Consider the following 25,181-nt stretch of genomic DNA (forward strand, 5'->3'; position numbering starts at 1 on the left):
GCTCTGACACAGTTCAGAGCAAGGAGGAAATGCCTGCGGCTGAATTCTCTGTGTTAAATTAAAAGGGGTTCGGTAACAGAGAATTAATTGAGTGCCCTCGGCTAAACAGCATGGAATTTGTTAAGTGGTTTAACGCCAGGTAGATCGTTAAGATCATGTAAAAGAACATGTGTAACAGAGCTGTAAATCAGAATATCAGAAGGATTTCTGAAGGATCATGTGACACCGAAGACTGGAGTAATGATGCTGAGCTTTGCATCACAGGAATAAATGACATTTTAAAATATATTAAAAAGGAAAACAGTTACAAATACAACCTTGGTTAGCATAAGAGACAGCTTTTATAAACATGAAAAATTACTGACCCCAAACTTTTAAGTGGTTCTTTATATTGTACAGCTCACATTTAAAAAAGCATGCAGGCAACTGTTATAGCAAAAACAACATCAGCAATGAAGCATAAGAGAGCATGTGTTCATATCATGAGAAGGATATTGACCGAGTAGTGCTTGGCACAGGTCACTGGTGGACATGAACACAGGGTACGTCAGCAGGAAGTCATCCAATAGATTATCTGAAAATGAACAGAACATGTAACACATATTAGACATTTAAGTAAGAAAGCAACACAAAATCATGAAAAACTCTGGAGAAACTTCACAATGAAGAATGCTTTTAATATTTTAAACCCTTATGTCATTTCAGTACTATTCGTTTTGTCAGAGGAGACGTTTTGAAGAATGTTCATACTGCTCTTTTTCAAATAATAATGGTGGATGGGGCTCAAAAAAAGCATAAAAGAATCGTATGATCATTCCATATGACTTAAGTGCCATAGTCCGAGTCTTCAAGTCATACAATTTATTTGTGTGTGAAAAAACAAAAAAACAAAAAAAGATTAAACACTGGCCAACATTTAATTTTGGGGCAAACTATTCCTTAAAACCTGTGGGTTTCACAAAGTAAATCATTGCAGCTACATTGAGACAGTAAAGCTAAGACTCTGGTGCATGTACTGTCGCATCATGAAAAATTCAGCACAGCTGAATCAAACCCAACAGGCAGTTTACATGTGCTCTTGTTTGTTTTCTTCTGTTCTCTCTTTTCCCCTACATTTTCACACTTTAGTATTGCACCACTTTAATTCGAGTTGTGTTTTCCCGGAAGCGTTCAGTGCCGCTGTTCATACATCATCTCGCTGTGAAAGTATGACTGAATTAATCGAGCGCTTGGTGCGTGGTGACCTTGAGCAAGCCTCCCAATGTTTTTAATCCCACACCACAGCAATGACGGGAATACTTATCTGACTCGCAGAATGACAGAACGTTTCCTCTGTGTATAGTAAAGAGCCACATTCAACCATATGCTGTGTAAACTTCGCTAAAGAGATTTATTTCATGCTGGAAAAGACGAAGAACCTTTTATCATTCACCTTAATGTAACCTCATATGAAATGAAGGGATTCTTTGTTTCCATTATTTCATCTACTGACAATAATTCTTAATAGAACAACAGTATCCTACAGAATGATAAGCTCTCAGATGAGAAATTCAAAAAGGAGCGGTACACAGGATCTAAACAGATCTGATCAACTCATTATTCAAGTGAAAATTTTTTACACACGTTTAATCACGCTTAATTATATGTTAAGTGCATTGCATATAATAATAAAATAATAATAATAATGAAAGAGGTATACATATATATTATACTATAATATGGTTGTGTGTGTGTGTGTATATATATATATATATATATATATATATATATATATGTACATACATACACGCGCACACACACACAGTATAGAGAAATTTTATTTATTTACAATATTTGCTGGTAATATTTTTGTGGTACACTATCATAAGTAAAATAAAGATAAAGACATAAACATTTCTACTCAGCAAGGAAATTAAAATGATCAAAAGTGACAGTAAAGATATTTATAATTGTGGCGAGTGGGGCGGGGCCGAGAGGCGTGGGAACGAGGAGTGAGGCCAGGTGTAGTGATTGGAGATGAGCTACACCTGAGCCCCACCGCTAGTATCGAGTCCCACGTAGGAGATGGAAGGATATAAAACTGGAGCGACGACCGTGAAGGACGAGAGAGGACCAGGCCTGGGACATTATTTTAGGTTTTGGCTTTTATTTGTGCGCGTCAGTCGCCGTGAGGGGCTGACGCGCCGTTTTGTGTTTATTTCTGATTATTAAAATGAGTTTTGATTGTGCGCCGGTTCCCGCCTCCTTCTTCCCGATGAATATGGAGATTTGTTTATTACAGTGGTGCCGAAGCCCGGGAGAAGGAGGGACGCGCTGCTGAAGATCCCTCGCCGCTGTGGTGAATCCGCGGTGCCCTCGAGCTGGCGAGGTTTGTGCCGCCATGGACGCTCGAGGCGGTGGGCTGGAGCGAGTTGCCGGGGACGGGCGAGCTCGCTGCCGACCGCCCACGACAAGGAGGGGCGGCTGCCGTCCGTGAGGGAGCGGAGGAGTCGGCGCCGTTCGCCAGGGGGCCGGAGCCTGCCGCCTCCGTGACGGAATCCGGAGGGGCAGGGAACGGGGGACTCCTGCCGCTGCCCAAAATCGGAGGAGCCGTCGCCGTCCACCGGGCGGCGGAGGAGTGTCGTGCCGTCCGCCGAGGGCCGTCCAGTGCCACCGCCGGGCACCGCGGAGGAGATCACCCAGCCGGTGGAGGGCCGAGCAGCAGTGCGTCTGGGAACCGGATTTTTTTTTTTTTTTTTTTTTCCTCTCTCCCCTCTCTCGTCCCTGTCGCTCCTCCTTCCATCTCCTTTTCTCTCGCCTCGTCTGTCCTACCCCCAGGTTCCCGCAGGTCCCCGTGAGCGGTCTCCCCCGGAGGGAAGGGGGGGGGGGGGGAGTAGAGCGCAGTCTCGGGAGTACCCCCCGGCCTGCGAGGGGCGATGGGGGTATGTGGCGAGTGGGGCGGGGCCGAGAGGCGTGGGAACGAGGAGTGAGGCCAGGTGTAGTGATTGGAGATGAGCTACACCTGAGCCCCACCGCTAGTATCGAGTCCCACGTAGGAGATGGAAGGATATAAAACTGGAGTGACGACCGTGAAGGACGAGAGAGGACCAGGCCTGGGACATTATTTTATGTTTGGCTTTTTATTTATGCGCACCAGTCGTCCGTGAGGGGCTGGTGCGCCGTTTTGTATTTACTTTTGATTATTAAAATGAGTTTTTGATTGTGCGCCGGTTCCCGCCTCCTTCTTCCCGATGAATATGGAGATTTGTTTATTACAGTGGTGCCGAAGCCCGGGAGAAGGAGGGACGCGCTGCTGAAGATCCCTCGCCGCTGTGGTGAATCCGCGGTGCCCTCGAGCTGGCGAGGTGTGTGCCGCCATGGACGCTCGAGGCGGTGGGCTGGAGCGAGTTGCCGGGGACGGGCGAGCTCGCTGCTGACCGCCCACGACAAGGAGGGGCGGCTGCCGTCCGTGAGGGAGCGGAGGAGTCGGCGCCGTTCGCCAGGGGGCCGGAGCCTGCCGCCTCCGTGACGGAATCCGGAGGGGCAGGGAACGGGGGACTCCTGCCGCTGCCCAAAATCGGAGGAGCCGTCGCCGTCCACCGGGCGGCGGAGGAGTGTCGTGCCGTCCGCCGAGGGCCGTCCAGTGCCACCGCCGGGCACCGCGGAGGAGATCACACAGCTGGTGGAGGGCCGAGCAGCAGTGCGTCTGGGAACCGGATTTTTTTTTTTTTTTTTTCTCTCTCCCCTCTCTCGTCCCTGTCGCTCCTCCTTCCATCTCCTTTTCTCTCGCCTCGTCTGTCCTACCCCCAGGTTCCCGCAGGTCCCCGTGAGCGGTCTCCCCCGGAGGGAAGGGGGGGGGGGGGAGTAGAGCGCAGTCTCGGGAGTACCCCCCGGCCTGCGAGGGGCGATGGGGGTATGTGGCGAGTGGGGCGGGGCCGAGAGGCGTGGGAACGAGGAGTGAGGCCAGGTGTAGTGATTGGAGATGAGCTACACCTGAGCCCCACCGCTAGTATCGAGTCCCACGTAGGAGATGGAAGGATATAAAACTGGAGCGACGACCGTGAAGGACGAGAGAGGACCAGGCCTGGGACATTATTTTAGGTTTTGGCTTTTATTTGTGCGCGTCAGTCGCCGTGAGGGGCTGACGTGTGTTTATTTCTGATTATTAAAATGAGTTTTGATTGTGCGCCGGTTCCCGCCTCCTTCTTCCCGATGAATATGGAGATTTGTTTATTACAATAATCTTCCAAAAGATTTATATTTCTAATGATTTTTTTTTTGGACTTCCTGGAAAATAATAATAATAATAATCACAGTTTCCACAAAAATATGAAGCACCACAACATTTCACAAGTTCATAAAAAATTATTGATGTAATGGCAAAGCTGAAAATTCAGCTTTGCCATCAGCGATAAATTACATTTTACAACATATTTAAAATCAAATGTTGTTCATTTATTTTCAATTGTAATAATATTTCACAATATTTATACCTATATCAATTTTACTGTATAGATCAAATAAGTGCAGCCTTGGTTAGCAAAGACGACTTCTTCCAAAAACTTTTTTTTTTATTATTTGTTTTGTAATTATAACTAATATTCTAAATTGTTATATATAATAATTATTATTATTATTATATATGTGACCTGTGCTGGCAAAATGAGTCACAATGAGCACATTTAAAAAAAAAAAATTGTAGTTTTTAAAAAATAAAAATCATTACATATAAAGAAGTTCAAATCAAGAGCATTAAGTGATTTCCTCATTTCTTTTACTGTTCGATTAACAATAATGACACAGACGTCCTGTATTAAGACCTACTGTAATGCATGGATCTAATATAATGTTACACATCAGATGTTATTCCCCAACAGTTAACCAAACATTCACTTAAGACATAACAGATTATGTTTGCATGAATACTTGTCAAGACATATACCTTGAAATACTGTAATTCTAAGTTTTGGGATCGCAAGCTTTCTAAAACGAGTCTTTATGCACATGCTTCGGATCTTTCAGTAAATATGAGTACGATCTATAGATTGTAATTCAACAGTGCACATTCCAGCTCATTCTGAGGTCTAATATCATTTAGTTTGCAGATGACACTTGATATTTTGTTACTTCTGCAATGAATTTTATACATTTACAAGTGACTTTTTAGGTCACTATGTGATTTTTAAGTTCTAGTAAGACGTTAGGTACTGAAAGTATACTTATGAATTAGGTTATAAAACATGGACACTGCTCCAAGTAATTTCAGCAGTAATTCCACAACTTTGACATGCGTCACAAACATATTACTGGGACAGTCCACTTGGACTCAGCTGTCTTGCTATTGGGTAAAAATTCTGCTGGTTCTTGGATCTTGTGGTTAGTGAGCCCTTACCACTACATCTTAAGACTAATAATACAGAGACAAAAGAAAGAGACAAAATACAGAAAAAGTGAGCAAGAAGTGAAAAAGGGAAGAGCAGAGCATTAAATGGCCCTTAATACGCCTGCCCTCTCTTCTGATCCCACTGAAACACGCTATTACTCTGGTAAGGCCCCAATGATGTGCATTCACTGTTCATTCCACTTTAATTTGCTCTGCATGAATTTGAATTCACCATTTGCTCTCACAGACATCAATCGATATTCTCATCTGATCTACTGATCGTCAGAATCTCTACATCTAAGCCTCTGAATTGCAGATCATTTCATAATCTGTTTTTGGCTTGTGAGTAATTTAGGTGCAGTGATCATACATTCTGAACAACTTCCAACAAATGTAACAACACTGAGCAAAACCTAATGTTTCGCTTCACTTGTTTATTTTTCAGTTAAACTTCTTACTCAAATCATAACATTTTGTAATGAAAAAAAGGCATTTAAAAAATCTTAATACTGTGAAATTTTTTTGAAGAAGAGGTTAATCTTTTATCAGTGAGTCACACAAAAAATTATTTTCAAAGTGCCTTTGGTTCGAAGTGCGAAGTTATAATCATTATTAGAGAAAATGATCCATGATTAGATACAGCAAAAAACATTACATTCACTGAACACATGCAAAAATACAATAAACCAATTGGCGAGAGGATCAATAAACAGTATCACCAAAATCAAATATACCTGTAAACTGGTAATGAAACAGATCAGATTTGTCTCTCAAATCATTATGAACTACTTATAAGCCTTCAAAAGATACAAACATTCTTTTAAGCATAAATCTGACAAATATGGATAAGATTTAGACTTTAAACACACACACACACACACACAGTATATATAAAGAATTGTGCAATTATAAGTCAGAAGAGACATAAAGTGCTAGTGATTTTGTGTGGTAATACTAAAGAGGTAAGTGCAAATGCAGGCCTTAGGAGACCCTGAAAATGTAATTAAACCGAGCCAAACAAATAGACTGCTGCCATTTCTCACAGTCAGATTTAATGCACTCTTATGTTTATTCCAATTACTGCTAAATTAGGCTTTTCCAACTCAGAGCAAAGTTGGAGGGAAGGAGGGTGAAATGGAGAGGAGGAGAACATCATGAATGAGTTGAGTGTTTTCTGAAGCAGTGTATAGTGACAGCGGGATTCCTCCATAAGCTGTAAATCCTATTAGTGGCTCTCTTCCTGCAGGCTGCGGTGTGAGTGTGCTGCCTTGGCACTGTTGTAAATTTGTCCTTAATTTCACATTTACTTCCTTGAGCTTGTGTGTTCTGCTCTACTGAACTGCTCGCATCATTATGGTAATCTGCAGCGAGCAGCTGTACACACCGCCGCCAATGATGCTCGCTCACTCACACAGACAGATACTGTGCCCAAATATGCATACTTTCCAACGCTGTTCCAGAATGCACAACAGAATATGTCAAATGAGTATGACTTCTGAAAACAGTCAAGACACTAGATGACGTACTGCACCTGCTGATATTCTATGGCGATTTTCACAATAAGTTAATCTGCTCCGCTTTCCTCCTTATTGTGGGTTTAGCAGGCACCAAACACACCAAAACAAATGGACAGAAAGCATCATGGAGAGAAAAAGGTGTGAGGTAATGATGTTTAATATAAGCAGCCTTAAAGGGATAGTTCATTTAAAATTTTAAATTAGCCCATGATTTACTTGCCCTGAAGCCATCCTAAGTGTATAAAACTTTCTTCTTTCAGATGAATACAATCTGAGTTTTATATATATATATATATATATATATATATATATATATATATATATATATATATATATATATATATATATATATATATATATATATAAAGTCCTTTTAAAGGGGTCATATGATGCGATTTCAGTTTTTTATTTGAAAAAAATAGTGTTTTCAGAACATTAAAGCATATTCTGTTACACTAAATACAAAAAATTATGATCTTTAAAAATGACATCATATGACCCCTGTAAGCTTTATAATGGCAATGAATGGTGGTCAAGAGTTTGAAGCAAAATTAAGTGTAAATTGAGTTATCAATAAATAGAACAAAATAAAAAAATGAAGACTGCAAGTGACGTCGCTAGCGGAAGTGCAAGTGTCTGAGAGTGCACGTCTGAGAATGCAAGTCTGAGAGTGCAAGTGCAAGTCTGCAGCCAGACCCTTCTTGTATACTTGATAACTGTTACGTTGGTCACGTTGATAAAATCTTATTTGCAGTCTGATGTTTAACGCTGTCAGCTCGATAGTATCCGTGACTATATTCTAGATATTATATATTCTATATATATTCTATATATACTGTATATATTTGAATTTGGAGCGTTTCACTGTTACATAAGCACCTTCTGGTTGTGGTGCTGGATGGGTAATGTAGTCAATCGCTTTATATTGGTAATGGATTGTTATGCACACCGTCACTATTTAAAATTACAATCACTGAATTCACTTTAGACCAACATACACCTTTGTGGTTTTGGGCAATTGGTTTGATGTGTTTTACAATGTGTATTTCTGTGTTTAGAGATATGTGCTTTGTTTAGTCGTTGAATTTTAAACACTAATTATATTGCTGATTATATTGACATTTATATTTTATTCATGTTAGTATATTCAGAATTTATGGTGTATTATGTATGTCAATGTGGCTAATATTGTTGTTTACACCATCTTTAAAGGTTTAAAGGTTTAAAGGTTTATTTGCACATATAACATTCGAAATACAACTTTACAAATCCATTGAAGAAAAAAGAAAACAAAACACTGTGCGGGAGAGAGTGAGAAGACCATAAGGTCTTATGAAACCACCTCCCCAAAATCTCATTAAATGATCGTAAAATTACATGATCAAGCAAGACAATCCAATCAGTACATCAAACATTTTAATAAACAAATTATTAATTATTTATAAGTTAACATTATTTTCAGCTCTCTTTTGAAAGAATTTAGAGTGGTTTTAGTCTTTAAAGCAGGGTCTAAATGACTCCAGAGGGAAGGCCCTCTGTATTTCAGTGTAGATTGGTTGGCTGTAGTTCTACAAAAAGGAAGATAAAAATCTTTGCAGCGCCTTGTGGATTCATGTATTCTTCAACATCCGAAGAATACATGAAAAAGTTATTAAAAAGGTATTTATGCAATAGATGTTAACATTGAATATTGTCAAAATTTTATATTTTATGAAAAGCGGTTTCATACATGAAATATCAATTAAAGAACGAACTCTACTCAGTATACAAACATATTTCATTATTTTTCTGCAAACATGCTGGATATGATATTTCCAGGTTAGTTTAAGGTCGACAATGACACCTAAAAATTTTATTTGGTTCACTTGGCCAATTTTTAAACCATCAATTGATACCTCTATGTCCTGACAATCTCCTTTGTTTTTTGTGCTAAAAATCATAAAGTTAGTTTTTTGTATATTAAGAGAGAGTAGATTAATTTTAAACCATTTAGAAATATTCTGTAATTCTTCATTTACTACTCTTATCAATGTGTCAATGTTAGAATGAGATAATAGAAGACATGTATCATCTGCAAACATGAGTGGCATAACATTTTTACAAACAACTCTTAAATCATTGAGATAATGATTGATTGAATCATTGATAGAAATAATAGAGGTCCCAAAATTGACCCCTGCGGTACCCCACATAAAAGTTTTCCCCTACTTGAGCTCAGATTGTTGAAATAAACAAATTGCTCTCTCTCTTCCAAATAATTTTGTACCCAAGTTAAGGCTATATGTTTAATGCCATAATTCTCTAATTTTGCTAAAAGAATATTATTATTTACTGTGTCAAATGCTTTTGACAAGTCTAGAAATATACCAATAGTATTATTTTTCTCATGCAGATTTTTTGTAATTTTGTCGACAAACTGTAAAAGAGTCATTTCTGTAGACATTTTCTCTCTGAAGCCATACTGGTGATCATATAAGATCAAATTTTCTGTCAAGTGTTTTAATAACCTTTTATAAACTAGTTTTTCAAGTATTTTAGAAAAGAAAGGTAACACAGAAATAGGTCGATAATTGTTAAATAAATGTGAATTCCCAGACTTAAACAAGGGAATTACTTTAGCTAATTTGAGATCTCTTGGTACAACGCCTGTTTTAAGTGACAAAGAGAGAACATATGTTACAACCTCAATAATAGAGGAAGCTACTTTCTTTATGAGACTAGCTCCAATTTCATCATGTCCTGGAGCTGTGTCCTTCATCTTTAGTATGATTTCAAGCACTTCATTTGGAGTTGGAGGATCAAATTCATTTAAGCAAGGATGAGGCAAATCAAAAAATTGTGAAGTAAATTTTCCTGTATTCACAATGTTTTTTGCCAGTGAAGGACCAACATTCACAAAGAAATCATTGAAACCGTTTGCTATATCGATGGGGTTTTGATAATTCTTGATACCATCGGATAACTGAACTGGAATTACATTATTTGTTTTTTTTTATTTATTTAATAATTCATTTATAACATTCCAAGTTTTTTTTTATATTTTCACATGAATTTCCCAACTTTTAAGAAAAATATTTTTTCTTGGCAGCTTTTAGAACTATGCTAAATTTGTTTTTATATATTTTATAATATGCAATATTTAACGGTGTGGGGCTAATGAGAGATTTTTTATATAACTTATTTTTAGTAATGGAAGATTTTCTTAATGCAGGTGTAAACCATGGCTTAGAAATATTACACATACTACAAATTACAAATACATATTACAAATGATACACATTCATCTTTCTATTTCAACAGGTTTATAACCTGCTATTTGTGGATTAATATTCTTTTTGTGGACAATCAATCAGTTTAAATAAAAAACCACAACGAGTTATAATAACGTGACCTCTCCTGATGCCCCATTCGGTGGGGAGATTCTTAAAAAACGAACACATACACCTAGAATGGCTTGAGAGAGAGTAAAACTGTATTTTTCAAACTGCTTTCAGTTGCTGTGACTCAAAGGACACAGAAGACTACATCAACATGGCAGATATAGTATGTGTATGTAATTATACTATACCTGCAAACATACAATATGTTTTTCAAGAGTTAAGGAGTTTGTTCTTCAGTACATACCACAATAGAATACGATCACAGAGGGTTAAAGCTGCACTTTTACCAAACACATTCACTCACACCTGGGAAAGAACATAAAACTTGAACAGTCGCATTGTAATCATTGAAACACTGCATGTGCAAGTGTGCATTTCCATGAACTAGTTTTGTTGTGCTGTGCAACTGGAAATGGTGCTAAATTAGTTCAACTAAATCTAATCATCCAATCAGCAGCTGCAAGCAAACGCACACACATAGACGCACTAATTTACAAAGTCACTTTCACAAGAATTCTCATTAACAGGCTCACTCTGCAGCAGCAGATTAACCTCTCTCACACTTTACTTCTCCAGCTAATTTTTTCTACTATCAATAAAACAAGCTGCATTTGTCATTATCTGAAGAATGAAGGACTACAGCTCACCTTGACACTTTTCCTAGACGTTTTCAAGAGTGTAGAGTGGATCTAGATCAGATGTGTGTGTCTATATATATTAGTGCTGTCAAAATTAGCGCGTTAACGCATTCGATTAATTTGAAATATTTAACGCGTTAAAAAAAAATAACGCAATTAACGCGGTTGCAGTTTTTTTTATTTCCGGTTGTGGCCTATGTGTGTTCAACGTGCAAAGAAATATGGATAAGACCAAGGAAGGACTTTTAGATGGAAAGTTTCAGTATTACTCTTCCGGATTACTCTTCAGTCTGCCACAAGAAACATTACTCTTCATTCAGTCTGCCACAAGAAACAGCAACATTAAAATCATGAACTCAGATGTCATTGTTTTAAAAAAAAAAACAATGACTGTTGTAACAGTGCGTAAATCAGACCTTTCTGTAACGCTAATGTTAATAAGCTTAAACGAAAATAACGAAATAATTGTGTAGCGGAGTATTTTTTGTACACAGTGTCGCGAACTGTCAATCACTCCTGTACGCGTGCATCACTGTCCTCCTCGCAGCTGCAGCAACTTGCGCTCTCTCTCTTCATCAAGCTTTAAAACAAAAAGGGGACAAAAAGATCATATTGTCTTTGTGCATAGGCTATAGATTAATTAGATGAATGAATATCTAAATTTGTGCCTTGCCGTCTACGGTATTTTTTTAGAACTTAGAAAAAAGATGCTGCAGCCAATGAACAGCCAGCGGGGGCTGCAGGACGACTCAACCTCCGCAGACAGTTTTTAATGTTTATCAGACAATAAATACTCAAGATTTTGCTTTAGTATAACTCACAACGAGTTTCACACACCCTCTCCGGCCAGGTTGAGTTGTTGACACTTAACAGTGGGAAAAGCGACGAATGCGCTATTCACTTGTTTAACTTAAGGGTGAATGGGTAATGTAGTTTCTGCTCTGGGTGGGATGAATTAGGAGGCTTGCATTGTGAAGGGCGCTCTGAAAATCGGCAGTGCAGGTAAAAGATTGAAACCTCTATTAAAACAGATGTCCAAATGAGCGTACCGGTACGCTACAAGCACGTTCTGGGCGCACGGAGAGGTGGCGGTACGCTCAAGAGCTATATTTGGAAGTGGCGGTACTGAGTACCTGTGCGTACTGGCCCACTTAAAGCACTGGCAATGACTATACTTTGGAATTTTTTTGCAGTCCACTTAGAATTCAACATGGAAATCATTTTTGTTTTTTATTGGCATTGATTGTTTTGAAATTCAAATGGTACTTACATGCCTGTGTTTTTATTTCTGTAATAAATATGGCTTTCAAGCCAACAGTTAATTTGGAGGATATTGATGGTTTATTGCAGGTATGTTGTTTACATGAGAAAATCTGTGTTACAAGTTAAACAAAAATTCCAATAAACAATCATATTTTGAATTTAAATAGTTTCTTTGTCTTGAGTTTACATTAATTATTTACATTTTACATTTACATATCCAAAAAGTTTCACTCTTTTAATTGCGATTAATCGCGATTAATCACGATTTATTTTAAAAAATTGTGCGATTAATTAGTTAATTTTTTTAAATCGATTGACAGCACTAATATATATATATATATATATGTGTATGTATGTATGTATGTATGTATGTATGTATATATATATGGACACACACACACACGCATATATACAGTGAGTATGGACCAGTCGTCCTGTGCTTCCAGCTGAAAAACACCCCCACAGCATGATGCTGCCACCACCATGCTTCACTGTTGGAACTGTATTGGACAGGTGATGAGCAGTGCCTGGTTTTCTCCACACATACCGCTTAGTATTAAGGCCAGAAAGTTCTATCTTCGTCTCATCAGACCAGAGAATCCTTCAGGTGTTTTTTTTTTAGCAAACTCCATGGGGGCTTTCATGTGTCTTGCACTGAGGAGAGGCTTCCGTCGGACCACTCTGCCATAAAGCCCCGACTGATGGAGGGCTGCAGTGATGGTTGACTTTCTACAACTTTCTCCCACCTCCCGACTGCATCTCTGGAGCTCAGCCACAGTGATCTTTGGGTTCTTCTTCACCTCTCTCACCAAGGCTCTTCTCCCCCGATAGCTCAGTTTAGCCGGACGGCCAGCTCTAGGAGGGGTTCTGTTCATCCCAAACTTCTTCCATTTAAGGATTATGGAGGACACTGTGCTCTTAGGAACCTGAAGTGCAGCAGACATTTTTTTTTTTTTTTGTAACCTTAGCCAGAACTGTGCCTTGCCACAATTCTGTCTCTGAGCTCTTCAGGCATTTCTTTTGACCTCAGAATTCTCATTGGCTCTGACATGCACTGTGAGCTGTAAGGTCTTATATAGACAGGTGTGCGGATTTTCTTGACAATAACGGCTGTATGCTAAGTTATTTTCAGAGGATGGTGGACATATACTGCTATACAAGCAACACATTGACTACTCTAAAATACATCCAAGTTTCATTTCTATAGTATTGTCCCTTGAGAAGATATACTAAAATGGTTGCTGAAATGTGAGGGGTGTACTCACTCTTGTGTATATATATACACACACACACACACACGTATATATATACACAGTGCAGAGCATAAATGAGTATACCCCCTCTGAATAAATATAAAAGATGTATTTTCTTAATGTTCACTAAAATAATTCATGCGAAGATGGCAAAATTGAAACATATTAAACATATGCTTAATAAAAACAACAAAATATATGCCCTTTTTTTTGGAAGACAAGTATATTAGCCAATTTTGTTTAAATGAAGAACTGCAGAAATGAGTACAACCTAGATTTAATTCAGAAAATGTATAATATTCTAGTGCTTAGTATGTCCACCAGAACGTAAAGTTTACTGCTCTGACCCTTCTTGGCACTGAGTGTACAAGTTCTTTACAAATTTTCACATCTGTCCTGTTTAACTCCTGAAATGAATGCTCTGGTCTTTAATGGGGAATTTGCTTAGCTTGTCTCTGCAGAATCCCCCACAGGTGTTTAAGAGTGTTAAGATTGAGTGAAATACATATTTACTGAAGGATTTTCACCTTGGGAGAATGAATATCTTCATTGTCATGCTGAAAAAATGCCCAGTAATGCAGGGAATGAAGGGAGGGGAGCATCTTCTGTTTTAAGTTTTTGTATTACACATTATATCTCCAAAGAACCCTGACATATATATATATTCATTAAAATAAATAAATAAATAAATAAATAAATAAATAACCACTAAAAGTGTTTCAGGACATGCTTCCTGACAAGATTCCATTTGCATGAAGTAGGTCTAACTATTTTCTCGAGGTCTCTTACATCTTTCCAGCTCTTCCACCCACACTACATTACAGGAACCATCAGACAGAGTATGACAGCTTGACTTGAAAACATGATGTAAAAAAAAAAAAAAGAATTAACACAGGCAAACCCTGGAGGTCAAATGAGTTGCTGTCTGATGCTTTGATGGACAGCTGAGGGATATTAGAGTTCATAGTTTTGAAGGCACAGACACGGTCAGCTGCTTATGATATTGACAGATGCATGCAAGAAACACGAGCATGCCAAAAGTTGAAATTTAGACTGTTACAGTTAATGAGAGGGTGAGACAGATGATTGACTTTAAACAGCTTCATCTCATTAAGTGTTTGCACCAAATTTACCACCACACTTACTTCCTTGAGCTTTGTGCTTTCTGCTCTACTGAACTGCTCGCATCATTATGGTAATCTGCAGCGAGCAGCTGTACACACCGCCGCCAATGGTGCTCGCTCACTCACACAGACAGATACTGTGCCCAAATATGCATACTTTCCAACGCTGTTCCAGAATGCACAACGGAGTACGTCAAAGGAGGATGACTTCTGAAAACAAGTCATGACACTGGATGACATACTGCACCTGCTGACATTCTATAGCCATTTTCACAATAAGTTCATCTGCTCCGTTTTCCTCCTTATTGTGGGTATGAAGATAAAAAAAGGTGTGTGGTAATACTGTTTAATATAAGCAGCCTTAAAGGGATAGTTCACCTAAAAATTAAAATTAGCCCATGATTTACTAACCCTCAAGCCATCCTAAGAGTATAAAACTTTCTTCTTTCAGATTAATACAATCTGAGTTATATAAAAAAATGTCCTGGCTCTTTTAAGCTTTATAATGGCAATGAATGGTGGTCAAGTGTTTGAAGCAGAATAAAGTGCATCCATCCATCATACAAGAACTCCAAAGGGAGCTAGAGATTATGGTTTATAAAGTTTCAAATATGGATATTTTTCTTACAAAAATGCATCAAATCTCTTCAGAAGGCCTTTATTAACCCCCCGGAGCCATATTGAGCACTTTTTATGATGGATGAATGCACTTCTTTTGGGCTTCAAAATCTTGACCACCGTTCACTGCCATCATAAATTTAGGACAATCTGACTTCAAAAAGAAAGCCATACTGTATAAACCTAGGATGGCTTGAGAGAGAGTAAAACTGTACTTTTCAGTGAACTGCTTTCACAGTTGCTGTGGCTCACAGGACACACAAGACTACAGCAACATTGCAGATATAGTATGACAGCTTGACTTAAAAACATGATGTAAAAAAAAAAAAAAAAAGAGAGTTAATGGCCATCCCAATGACTGAGGCAAACCCTGGAGGTCAAATGAGCTGCTGTCTGATGCTTTGATGGACAGCTGAGGGATACCAGAGTTTTGCAGGCACAGACACGGTCAACTGCTTATGATATGGACAGATGCGTGCAAGGAACCCAAGCATGCCGAAAACAGAAAATTATACCGTTACAGTTAATGAGAGGGTGAGACAGATGATTGACTTTAAACAGCTTCATCTCATTAAGTGTTTGCACCAAATTTACCAGCATTCTTGAAAAGCACACACACTGTACACACTCACTCCCCTCCTTTTGTTTTTGATGTCTAGAAGCAGTATTTTACACAAATCATCTCTGTTTTGCATAAATAATTTTGCTCAAGGTTTGCGTGGGAGTTTTCAGTAATTCTGGTGTGAGCTAAGTTATCATCAATGAAGCCATTCCAACAAGACTCTCCTTCAGCCATGTGGATGGGGTTTGATTATTGTTCATTGACCAGAGCTCGCCATTTACCCTCAGCAGGCCTTGAACACGGATCCGACCAGAGTGCTGTTCTGGTAATTGACTTCATTTAAAACCCAAATAGAAGATATTTATCAGAAGCACATGAGCTCATCCTTTATCATATTTGTTCAATATCGGCTTGGACTGTTAAAGAACACTGGGTAAATACATATTAAGGTGGGAAGTCATGACCTAATGGTTAGAGAGTTTGACTCCTAACCCTAAGGTTGTGAGTTTGAGTCTCGGGCCGGCAATACCATGACTGAGGTGCCCTTAAGGCAGGCACCGGACACCCAACTGCTCCCCGGGCACCGCAGCATAAATGGCTGCCCACTGCTCTGGGTGTGTGTTCACTGTGTGTGTGTGTGTTCACTGCTCTGTGTGCGTGCGCACATCCTGATTTTGCTGAGTTAGATGTGTTCCTAGGTCAACATATTTTGTTGACCCTGGAACAACATTTTACTCCAAAAATATATTCTTGACCATATCCCCACACCTAAACCTAACCTTAACCATGAGTAATCCCTAAAATCAGAGGAAATGATAAATGAATGACACTGATGTACAAGCACCAAACAGTGATTTTAAGCGTAAACTTCACAAAATCTATAAACTGGTTCTTCAAATCTGATTGGTTAATCACAATGTTGTTCCAGGGACAACAAAGATGTTGTCCCAGGAACATGTCTCACTTGGTAAAATCAGGTTCTGCGTGTGTGTGCACTTTGGAATGAATAAATGCAGAGCATGAATTCTAAGTATGGGTCACCATACTTGGCTATATGTCACTTCATTTCACATTACTACAATATTTCCCAGCCTGATATAGATAATCAAAATGTAAATCTAAATGTTTTTTTATTATATTATTAAATAATTATACAGGTGCATCTCAATAAATTAGAAATGCTGTGGAAAAGTTAATTTACTTCAGTAATTCAACTCAAATTGTGAAACTTGTGTATTAAATAAATTAAATGCACATAGACTGAAGTAGTTTAAGTCTTTGGTTGTTTTAATTGTGAAGATTTTGGCTCACATTTAACAAAAACCCACCAATTCACAGCAAATCTCATCATATTAGAATATGGTGACATACCAATCAGATAATCAACTCAAAACACCTTTCCTGAGACTTCAAAATGGTCTCTCAGTTTGGTTCACTAGGCTACACAATCACGGGGAAGACTGCTGATCTGACAGTTGTCCAGAAGACAATCATTGACACCCTTCACAAAGAAAGCCACAAACATTCATTGCCAAAGAAGCTGGCTGTTCACAGAGTTCTGTATCCAAGCAGTTTAACCTGTTAACCAGACCCCCCATTATGGGACTCACAGCTGAAAGTGCCCTACCTAAGTTAAAATTGTAACAGTTCTGTACTTCAGTGTGTTACACACATAATTTTGGTGTCTTTGGAAAGAAGACCCTTTGGTTTTTACTTTTTATCAACCAGAGTTGATATTGCTCAAAAAGATTACAAGTTATAGACACTGAAGTGCCTTGAAAAAAAAAAAAAAATACCATACTGATGTTTTTATTTTTTTACAAACACACACACACACGCACACACACACACACACACACACACACACATACCTACTTAACCACAATGTGAGGACGTATGACTGGAAACCCTACCTTTAGGGACACCCCTTTCTGAAGGGTCTAGAGACTAAAGAAAGATATGACTGCACTTCTGGAGAAGCTGTCATCACAAATATCACTTGATTTGATCAATAAAAGCCTTCCTTAAAGACCTGACATTTTACCTTCACTTTAGGGACATTATTTTATATGTCGCTTTTGGGGACATTAAACACAAACTCTGATCAAGTCATACTTTGAGGACCATGGTGATACACAAACTCTGGTTAAGGTATACTTTCAGGACATTGTTGAGATGGTATATATGATTTATCCTAAGAAGACAGAAGTAGAATATTACAATTCAAAGTTCCAATACTGGACAGTGAAATCAAGTTAGTGCAAAGATACAGGTGTGAGAGAGTAAACTGGGTTTCTTCTTTTCAGCAAGATCACTGTAAATGAGTAGCCTACATGTTTTGTCTGATTTGTAGCTTGAGATCAAGTGCCTTTGGCTGCTCAGTTGGGGAATGACAATTAACATTCAGAAATGTTATTGACTTGACTGATTGACTATCAGAAGCAAAAGATGAACAGAATTGAGCTGAATAATAACACTATTGTCTTTAATTTCAACTGCAAAACAGCTCTACATTAGTCATTTCATAATTGTTGACATTTGCAAGTTATTTTATGTGTGTGAAGCTCCTTTGAAACCATCTGTATTGTATAATGCGCTATAGAAATAAAACAGACTTCACTTCATGGCAGAGAACCTTTCACTGACCGAATCTGCATCCCTCTAGTTAATTTAGCATCGACTGTAAACTAATCATTATCACAAAAACATCTTAAGGAGTTTTCCTCACCAGAGTCATCTTTGGCTACACACTGGGGTTTTAAGACATTAGGCATGTTCCTCTGTAAAGTGTAGTAATTGTCAAAAAAACTCTATAAAAATAAAAATAGTGATACACATTCCGATTAAATGACCCTTTGGGGACTCTAGCGACACACACACATTCCGATTAAATGACCCTTTGGGGACTCTAGTGACACACACACACTCCGATTAAATGACCCTTTGGGGACTCTAGTGACACACACACACTCCGATTAAATGACCCTTTGGGGACTCTAGCGACACACACACATTCCGATTAAATGACCCTTTGGGGACTCTAGCGACACACACACACTCCGATTAAATGACCCTTTGGGGACTCTAGCGACACACACACATTCCGATTAAATGACCCTTTGGGGACTCTAGTGACACACACACACTCCGATTAAATGACCCTTTGGGGACTCTAGTGACACACACACTCCGATTAAATGACCCTTTGGGGACTCTAGTGACACACACACTCCGATTAAATGACCCTTTGGGGACTCTAGTGACACACACACTCCGATTAAATGACCCTTTGGGGACTCTAGTGACACACACACTCCAATTGAACGACTCATTGGGGACTCAGGTGACACACACTCCGATTAAATGACCCTTTGGGGACTCTAGTGACACACACACTCCAATTAAATGACTCTTTGGGGACTCGAGTGACACACACACTCCGATTAAATGACTCTTTGGGGACTCGAGTGACACACACACTCCGATTAAATGACCCTTTGGGGACTCTAGTGACACACACACTCCGATTAAATGACTCTTTGGGGACTCTGATTAAATGACTCTTTAATATTAACAGTCTTGGACACATTGTGTTGAAAGTGCACATTGCAGTTAATGACAGAACTTCAAAAAAATTTTTTTTTTTAAAGAACAACAATGAAAAATCAATTAACTTGGAGGTGGGAATGATTCTCAGTGCCCAACTATCCTCTGTACTTCCTCCATCCACCCTTCTTCAAAATCTCTCTACTTCCTCCTTTACTTCCTCCCTCTTTAACTCTACTCCTCCCTCTTTTTACCCTCTTTACTCCTCCCTCTCTATCCTCTTTAACTCTACTCCTCCCTCTTCACTCCTCCCTCTCTCTATCCTATTTAACTCTACTCCTCACTCTTTTTACCCGCTTTACTCCTCCCTCTCTTTATCCTCTTTACATTTACTGCCTCTATTCCTCCCTTATATTAGCTGTGCTGGACATGGGCTGTGGCTGGATGTAACCGATTGGTGAGAGTTGCCGTGTGCAGACGAGAGAAGCTGAAAACTGAGATGTGATGTCAGACACTTTCTGCTTCCTGTAGTGATGCTCAGGCTAAGTTTGCATACTTTACCACAGCTGAAGTGGAATAAACGCATTATTTTCCAAATACAGATATTTCAGAGACATTTTCATTCAATACATGCACTACTGTTTGTACAAGAATAAAGTTCAAAATAAGCCTAAATACCAGTGAAGTGGGGTCTACATTGTTTTATTTGTTTTATTTTGATAAACATTTATCGCAACTATGTGAAAAGAGCTTTTACTGTTATAAAGAACAGATGTGATCCTTAGTGGAACTGAAGGTGTGAGAAGAGACATGAAACACACGTGATCGTTGTCAAGCGGTGTACTCTGCCAATCGTGGATTAGCTGTGTCATCATCAGAGCTCGTGAGTCGCTCTAGAGAATCTGCTCTATCTGAGTCCTCCTGCTCTCCAATCACTCTAGTTGTACTCTGTTGCCTTATGGCACAGCAAGGGCGTCGCTGTCTCTCCTCCCTCTTTACGTACCCTTTACATGCTCTCCTCCCTCTTTACATGCTCTCCTCCCTCTTTACATGCTCTCCTCCCTCTTTACGTCCCCTTTACATTCTCTCCTCCCTCTTTACATGCTCTCCTCCCTCTTTACGTCCCCTTTACATTCTCTCCTCCCTCTTTACGTCCCCTTTACATGCTCTCCTCCCTCTTTACGTTCCCTTTACATGCTCTCCTCCCTCTTTACGTTCCCTTTGCATTCTCCCCTCCCTCTTTCGTCTCCTTTAAATTCTCCCCTCCCTCTTTACATCCCCTTTACATTCTCCCCTCCCTCTTTACGTCCCCTTTACATTCTCCCCCTCCCTCTTTACGTCCCCTTTACATTCTCCCCTCCCTCTTTACGTCCCCTTTACATGCTCCCCTACTTTACATCCTTTACGTTCCCTTTACATTCTCTCCTCCCTCATTACGTCCCCGTTACATTCTCTCCTCCCACTTTACGTCCCCTTTACATTCTCTCCTCCCTCTTTACGTCCCCTTTACATTCTCCCCTCCCTCTTTACGTCCCCTTTACATGCTCTCCTACTTTACGTCCTTTACATTCCCTTTACATTCTCTCCTCCCTCATTACGTCCCCGTTACATTCTCTCCTCCCACTTTACGTCCCCTTTACATTCTCTCCTCCCTCTTTACGTCCCCGTTACATTCTCTCCTCCCACTTTACGTCCCCTTTACATTCTCGCCTCCCTCTTTACGTCCCCTTTACATTCTCTCCTCCCTCTTTACATCCCCTTTACATTCTCTCCTCCCTCTTTACGTCCCCGTTACATTCTCTCCTCCCTCTTTACGTCCCCTTTACATTCTCTCCTCCCTCTTTACGTCCCCTTTACATTCTCTCCTCCCACTTTACGTCCCCTTTACATTCTCTCCTCCCTCTTTACGTCCCCTTTACATTCTCTCCTCCCACTTTACGTCCCCTTTACATTCTCTCCTACCTCTTTACGTCCCCTTTACATTCTCCCCTCCCTCTTTACGTCCCCTTTACATGCTCCCCTACTTTACATCCTTTACGTTCCCTTTACATTCTCTCCTCCCTCATTACGTCCCCCGTTACATTCTCTCCTCCCACTTTACGTCCCCTTTACATTCTCTCCTCCCTCTTTACGTCCCCTTTACATTCTCCCCTCCCTCTTTACGTCCCCTTTACATGCTCTCCTACTTTACGTCCTTTACATTCCCTTTACATTCTCTCCTCCCTCATTACGTCCCCGTTACATTCTCTCCTCCCACTTTACGTCCCCTTTACATTCTCTCCTCCCTCTTTACGTCCCCGTTACATTCTCTCCTCCCACTTTACGTCCCCTTTACATTCTCTCCTCCCTCTTTACGTCCCCTTTACATTCTCTCCTCCCACTTTACGTCCCCTTTACATTCTCTCCTACCTCTTTACGTCCCCTTTACATTCTCTCCTCCCACTTTACGTCCCCTTTACATTCTCTCCTCCCTCTTTACGTCCCCTTTACATTCTCTCCTCCCACTTTACGTCCCCTTTACATTCTCTCCTACCTCTTTACGTCCCCTTTACATTCTCTCCTACCTCTTTACGTCCCCTTTACATTCTCTCCTACCTCTTTACGTCCCCTTTACATTCTCTCCTCCCACTTTACGTCCCCTTTACATTCTCTCCTACCTCTTTACGTCCCCTTTACATTCTCTCCTACCTCTTTACGTCCCCTTTACATTCTCTCCTCCCTCTTTACGTCCCCTTTACATTCTCTCCTCCCACTTTACGTCCCCTTTACATTCTCTCCTACCTCTTTACGTCCCCTTTACATTCTCTCCTACCTCTTTACGTCCCCTTTACATTCTCTCCTACCTCTTTACGTCCCCTTTACATTCTCTCCTCCCACTTTACGTCCCCTTTACATTCTCTCCTACCTCTTTACGTTGGTATTTAGGCTTATGTTGAACTTTATTCTTGTACAAACAGACACTGTATCAAGCAGTGCATGTATTGAATGAAAATGTCTCCGAAATATCTGTGTATTTGGAAAATAATGCATTTTTTCTACTTCAGCTGTGGTAAAGTATGCAAACAGCGCGAGCGTCTCTTAATTTTAATGTCTACACCTTTATCTTAATTTCTTTTAATTTAGCTCCATTTCTTACGAAAAGAGCATAATGTGCAAAGTGTTGAAGTGTTTGTGCCTCCCTACAAACCACCCTTTCTTTTAGGAGTCGTGATCCTGTTCCGCACATAATTTTTCACACCAGTCCATGTTCCCTGCTTCAAAGCTTCTGGCTCTGCATCACTACGGGAAGCAGAAAGTGTCTGACATCACATCTCAGTTTTCAGCTTCTCTCGTCTGCACACATTAACTCTCACCAATCGGTTACATCCAGCCATAGCCCATGTCCAGCACAGCTATTCACTCTTCCCTTTTTTATCATCTTTACATTCTCTCCTCCCTCTATGACAGAAATATCAAAAAGTTTAACATGACATTTCATCCAACTATATTGTAACTGAACAAAGAAAATTGACTCTTACTATCCTCTACTTCTTCATTAACCTTCTTATACTCTAACTTTTCACTTTATATTCTGTTTTCATTCCATCCACAAAATATTTCTACACCTTTATCCTCATTTCTTTTAATTTAGCTCCATTTCCTACAAAAAGAGCATAATGTGCAAAGTGTTGAAGTGTTTGTGCCTCCCTACAAACCACCCTTTCTTTTAAGAGTCGTGATCCTGTTCCGCACATAATTTTTCACACCAGTCCATGTTCGCTGCTTCAAAGCTTCTGGCTCTGCATGAATGCATCTTTCACAGTCTTGCTTACCAGGAACTTTGCATGTCTTGATGAAACTCATCATGTGTCTCTCTACTGCTTTTACCTCACTGTCCTCCCATTTCTTTTTTGGAGCATTTGAAGAACCTATGAAATAATTAAAAAGTAAATTCTCATTACACATTCTCATTACAACTAAATCGGTGAGTAAAGAGCAAATCAAGACTGTGTCCTAATGCATAATTTTTTTTTAATTTGTCTGGATATTGCTGCATGGAGCTAATTCATGTTTATTTGATTACTGTTTTATTTGATTACTGATTGTTTGTGCAATGTAGAGATTTTTCTTACCTTGATCCTCCTGTGAAACAGCTTGATCAGATTGAACAGGTTGATCAGTCTGTACTGGTGCTGTCGTCTGAGATAGGTCACTGGAATCCTCCTCATCACTTGACATGGAATCACCTTGGGCCTCAAGTTGCTCTTAATAATTAATTAACGAAAAATGAACACTTTATTGCTTATACCTAGTATCTGTGACATGAATAATACATTGTTTTTGTAAATATGTACAGCACAGATACACACAGAGCATGTATACTCATACCATTTGGTCAATTTCAATGTCATCAAAGTTTCTTTCCTTTGTAGTCAGACAGTGTTCCTTTCTCCATGGCCATTAGGACTTTACTCATTTTTGCCAGCTGCAGTGTTCCCTCTGGTAACCGATAATACTGTCTGTGGATTCGGATATCGTGACCAAGGAAATCAGCCAGTTGGTCTGCTTCATTCTCATTAAGGTTAAGAATTTTAGACATGGTTGCTATGTGTTTCCTAAGCCTAGTTGATGACAGTGCTTCAGGGTTCTTTATGCCACATTCGCAAGCAGCTTTGTTGATGCACTCTCCTCCTCTGTAGGCAGACATTGCTCCACATCTAGCAAACATAAAGGGATTCTCTGCTGGAACACCACAAAGCTCACGCGTTTCAACTAGCAGCTCCATGGCAGAAACCATGGAAGGCTTGAGGAGCACAGGAACCTTTCTCCCTCGTTTACCACGGATCTCAACTCTTGAGAAGTGCAGACACAGCTTCCTCTCAAACTCAGACAGACAGATGGCAATGTCTTCGTGTAGCTCAGAAGAATCCCTGCTTTTAAAAGCTGACAAAAGCATCCGGGATACCTCACCTTCTCTCCTTCGGTTGAACAGGATGACCTGGGACAGCGTGACCTTGGCTAGAGCAGCGTAGCTGTCAGCAGAAGGGCAAGATCTGAGCTTACTTAGGAGCTCATTGTGTTTCTTTTCAAGATGTGTGTGCAGGACTTTGACATCCTGAGTGAAAGGAATGATCTGTGGTGTGTTCCACTTGGCTTCTTTCAATGTAGTTATAGCACCAGCAGAAATGTACTCATTCCACCTTGCCTGGTGTATTTTCCTGAAGTCTCGGGCACACTCAGCACGCTCATGATCTCCATACATCATGGCATTGCTCTCAACAATGCTAGATATCTTGTTTAAAGAATGCCCAAGTTTGAGAGCTAAAGAAGGAATGCGGTAGGAGTTTTTCTCTTCATCATAGCCAGATACAACTTTAACAGCTGCTATGACATGTTTGAAGTTAGTTGGTATAATGAAGTCTACCATTGTTCTCAGTGGGGTAATCTTCCTTGCTTCAAGAAGAAGTCTGCCCTACTTCTCTCATCTTCTGTCTGATGTAGTCATGTTTGGTCACATCAGACCCCATCCTGTTGAACATGTGCTCCCCCAGCTGCATGATGCATCTGTCAGTATGAACTACACGCGAAACTTCATCATAGTTTCATAAAGGAGAGTACTTTCTTGAATCCTTTGCTCACTTCTAAGCCGACTGGTGTGTTTAGAGCACACAGGGATCGAACTCTTTTCCTGCCTGGGCATCCTCATTTTTTGGTTTCAGGGGACAGTTTTTGATATGTTTCCAAAGGCTACGCTTGTTATAAAGCCCTTGGCAGTAAATGCAGTGAATAAATTCATTGGCTCTTTGACTATTTTTTGGACGGTAGCAGGCAATCATCTCCCCATGTCCTTGTCTCACCACATCGGTGTTGTGGGCAAAGTTGCCCCTTTTTCTAAGGAGGTTTAACTGGACTCGTCTTTCTTTGGAATGTTTGGACAA

General features: G+C 39.9%; 1 protein-coding gene and 1 long non-coding RNA gene across 2 annotated transcripts in view; both read right to left on the minus strand.

The window, feature by feature from the left end:
• Positions 1–25,181, minus strand: part of LOC113060191 (rap guanine nucleotide exchange factor 5-like) — a 469,578-nt gene that overhangs the window by 12,399 nt on the left and 431,998 nt on the right. Inside the window, exon 4 of the mRNA XM_026229087.1 lies at positions 496–574. Coding sequence (XP_026084872.1) covers positions 496–574 — 79 coding nt within the window. The remainder of the gene's footprint in view (positions 1–495; positions 575–25,181) is intronic.
• Positions 19,265–22,834, minus strand: LOC113060196 (uncharacterized). Its single transcript, XR_003278210.1, has 2 exons — positions 22,107–22,834; positions 19,265–20,305 (listed from the first exon to the last, which is right to left on the minus strand). It is a non-coding gene; the product is annotated as an uncharacterized LOC113060196 (long non-coding RNA).

Source organism: Carassius auratus, chromosome 41 (genome assembly GCF_003368295.1).
Source record: "Carassius auratus strain Wakin chromosome 41, ASM336829v1, whole genome shotgun sequence".
Classification (NCBI taxonomy): domain Eukaryota; kingdom Metazoa; phylum Chordata; class Actinopteri; order Cypriniformes; family Cyprinidae; genus Carassius; species Carassius auratus.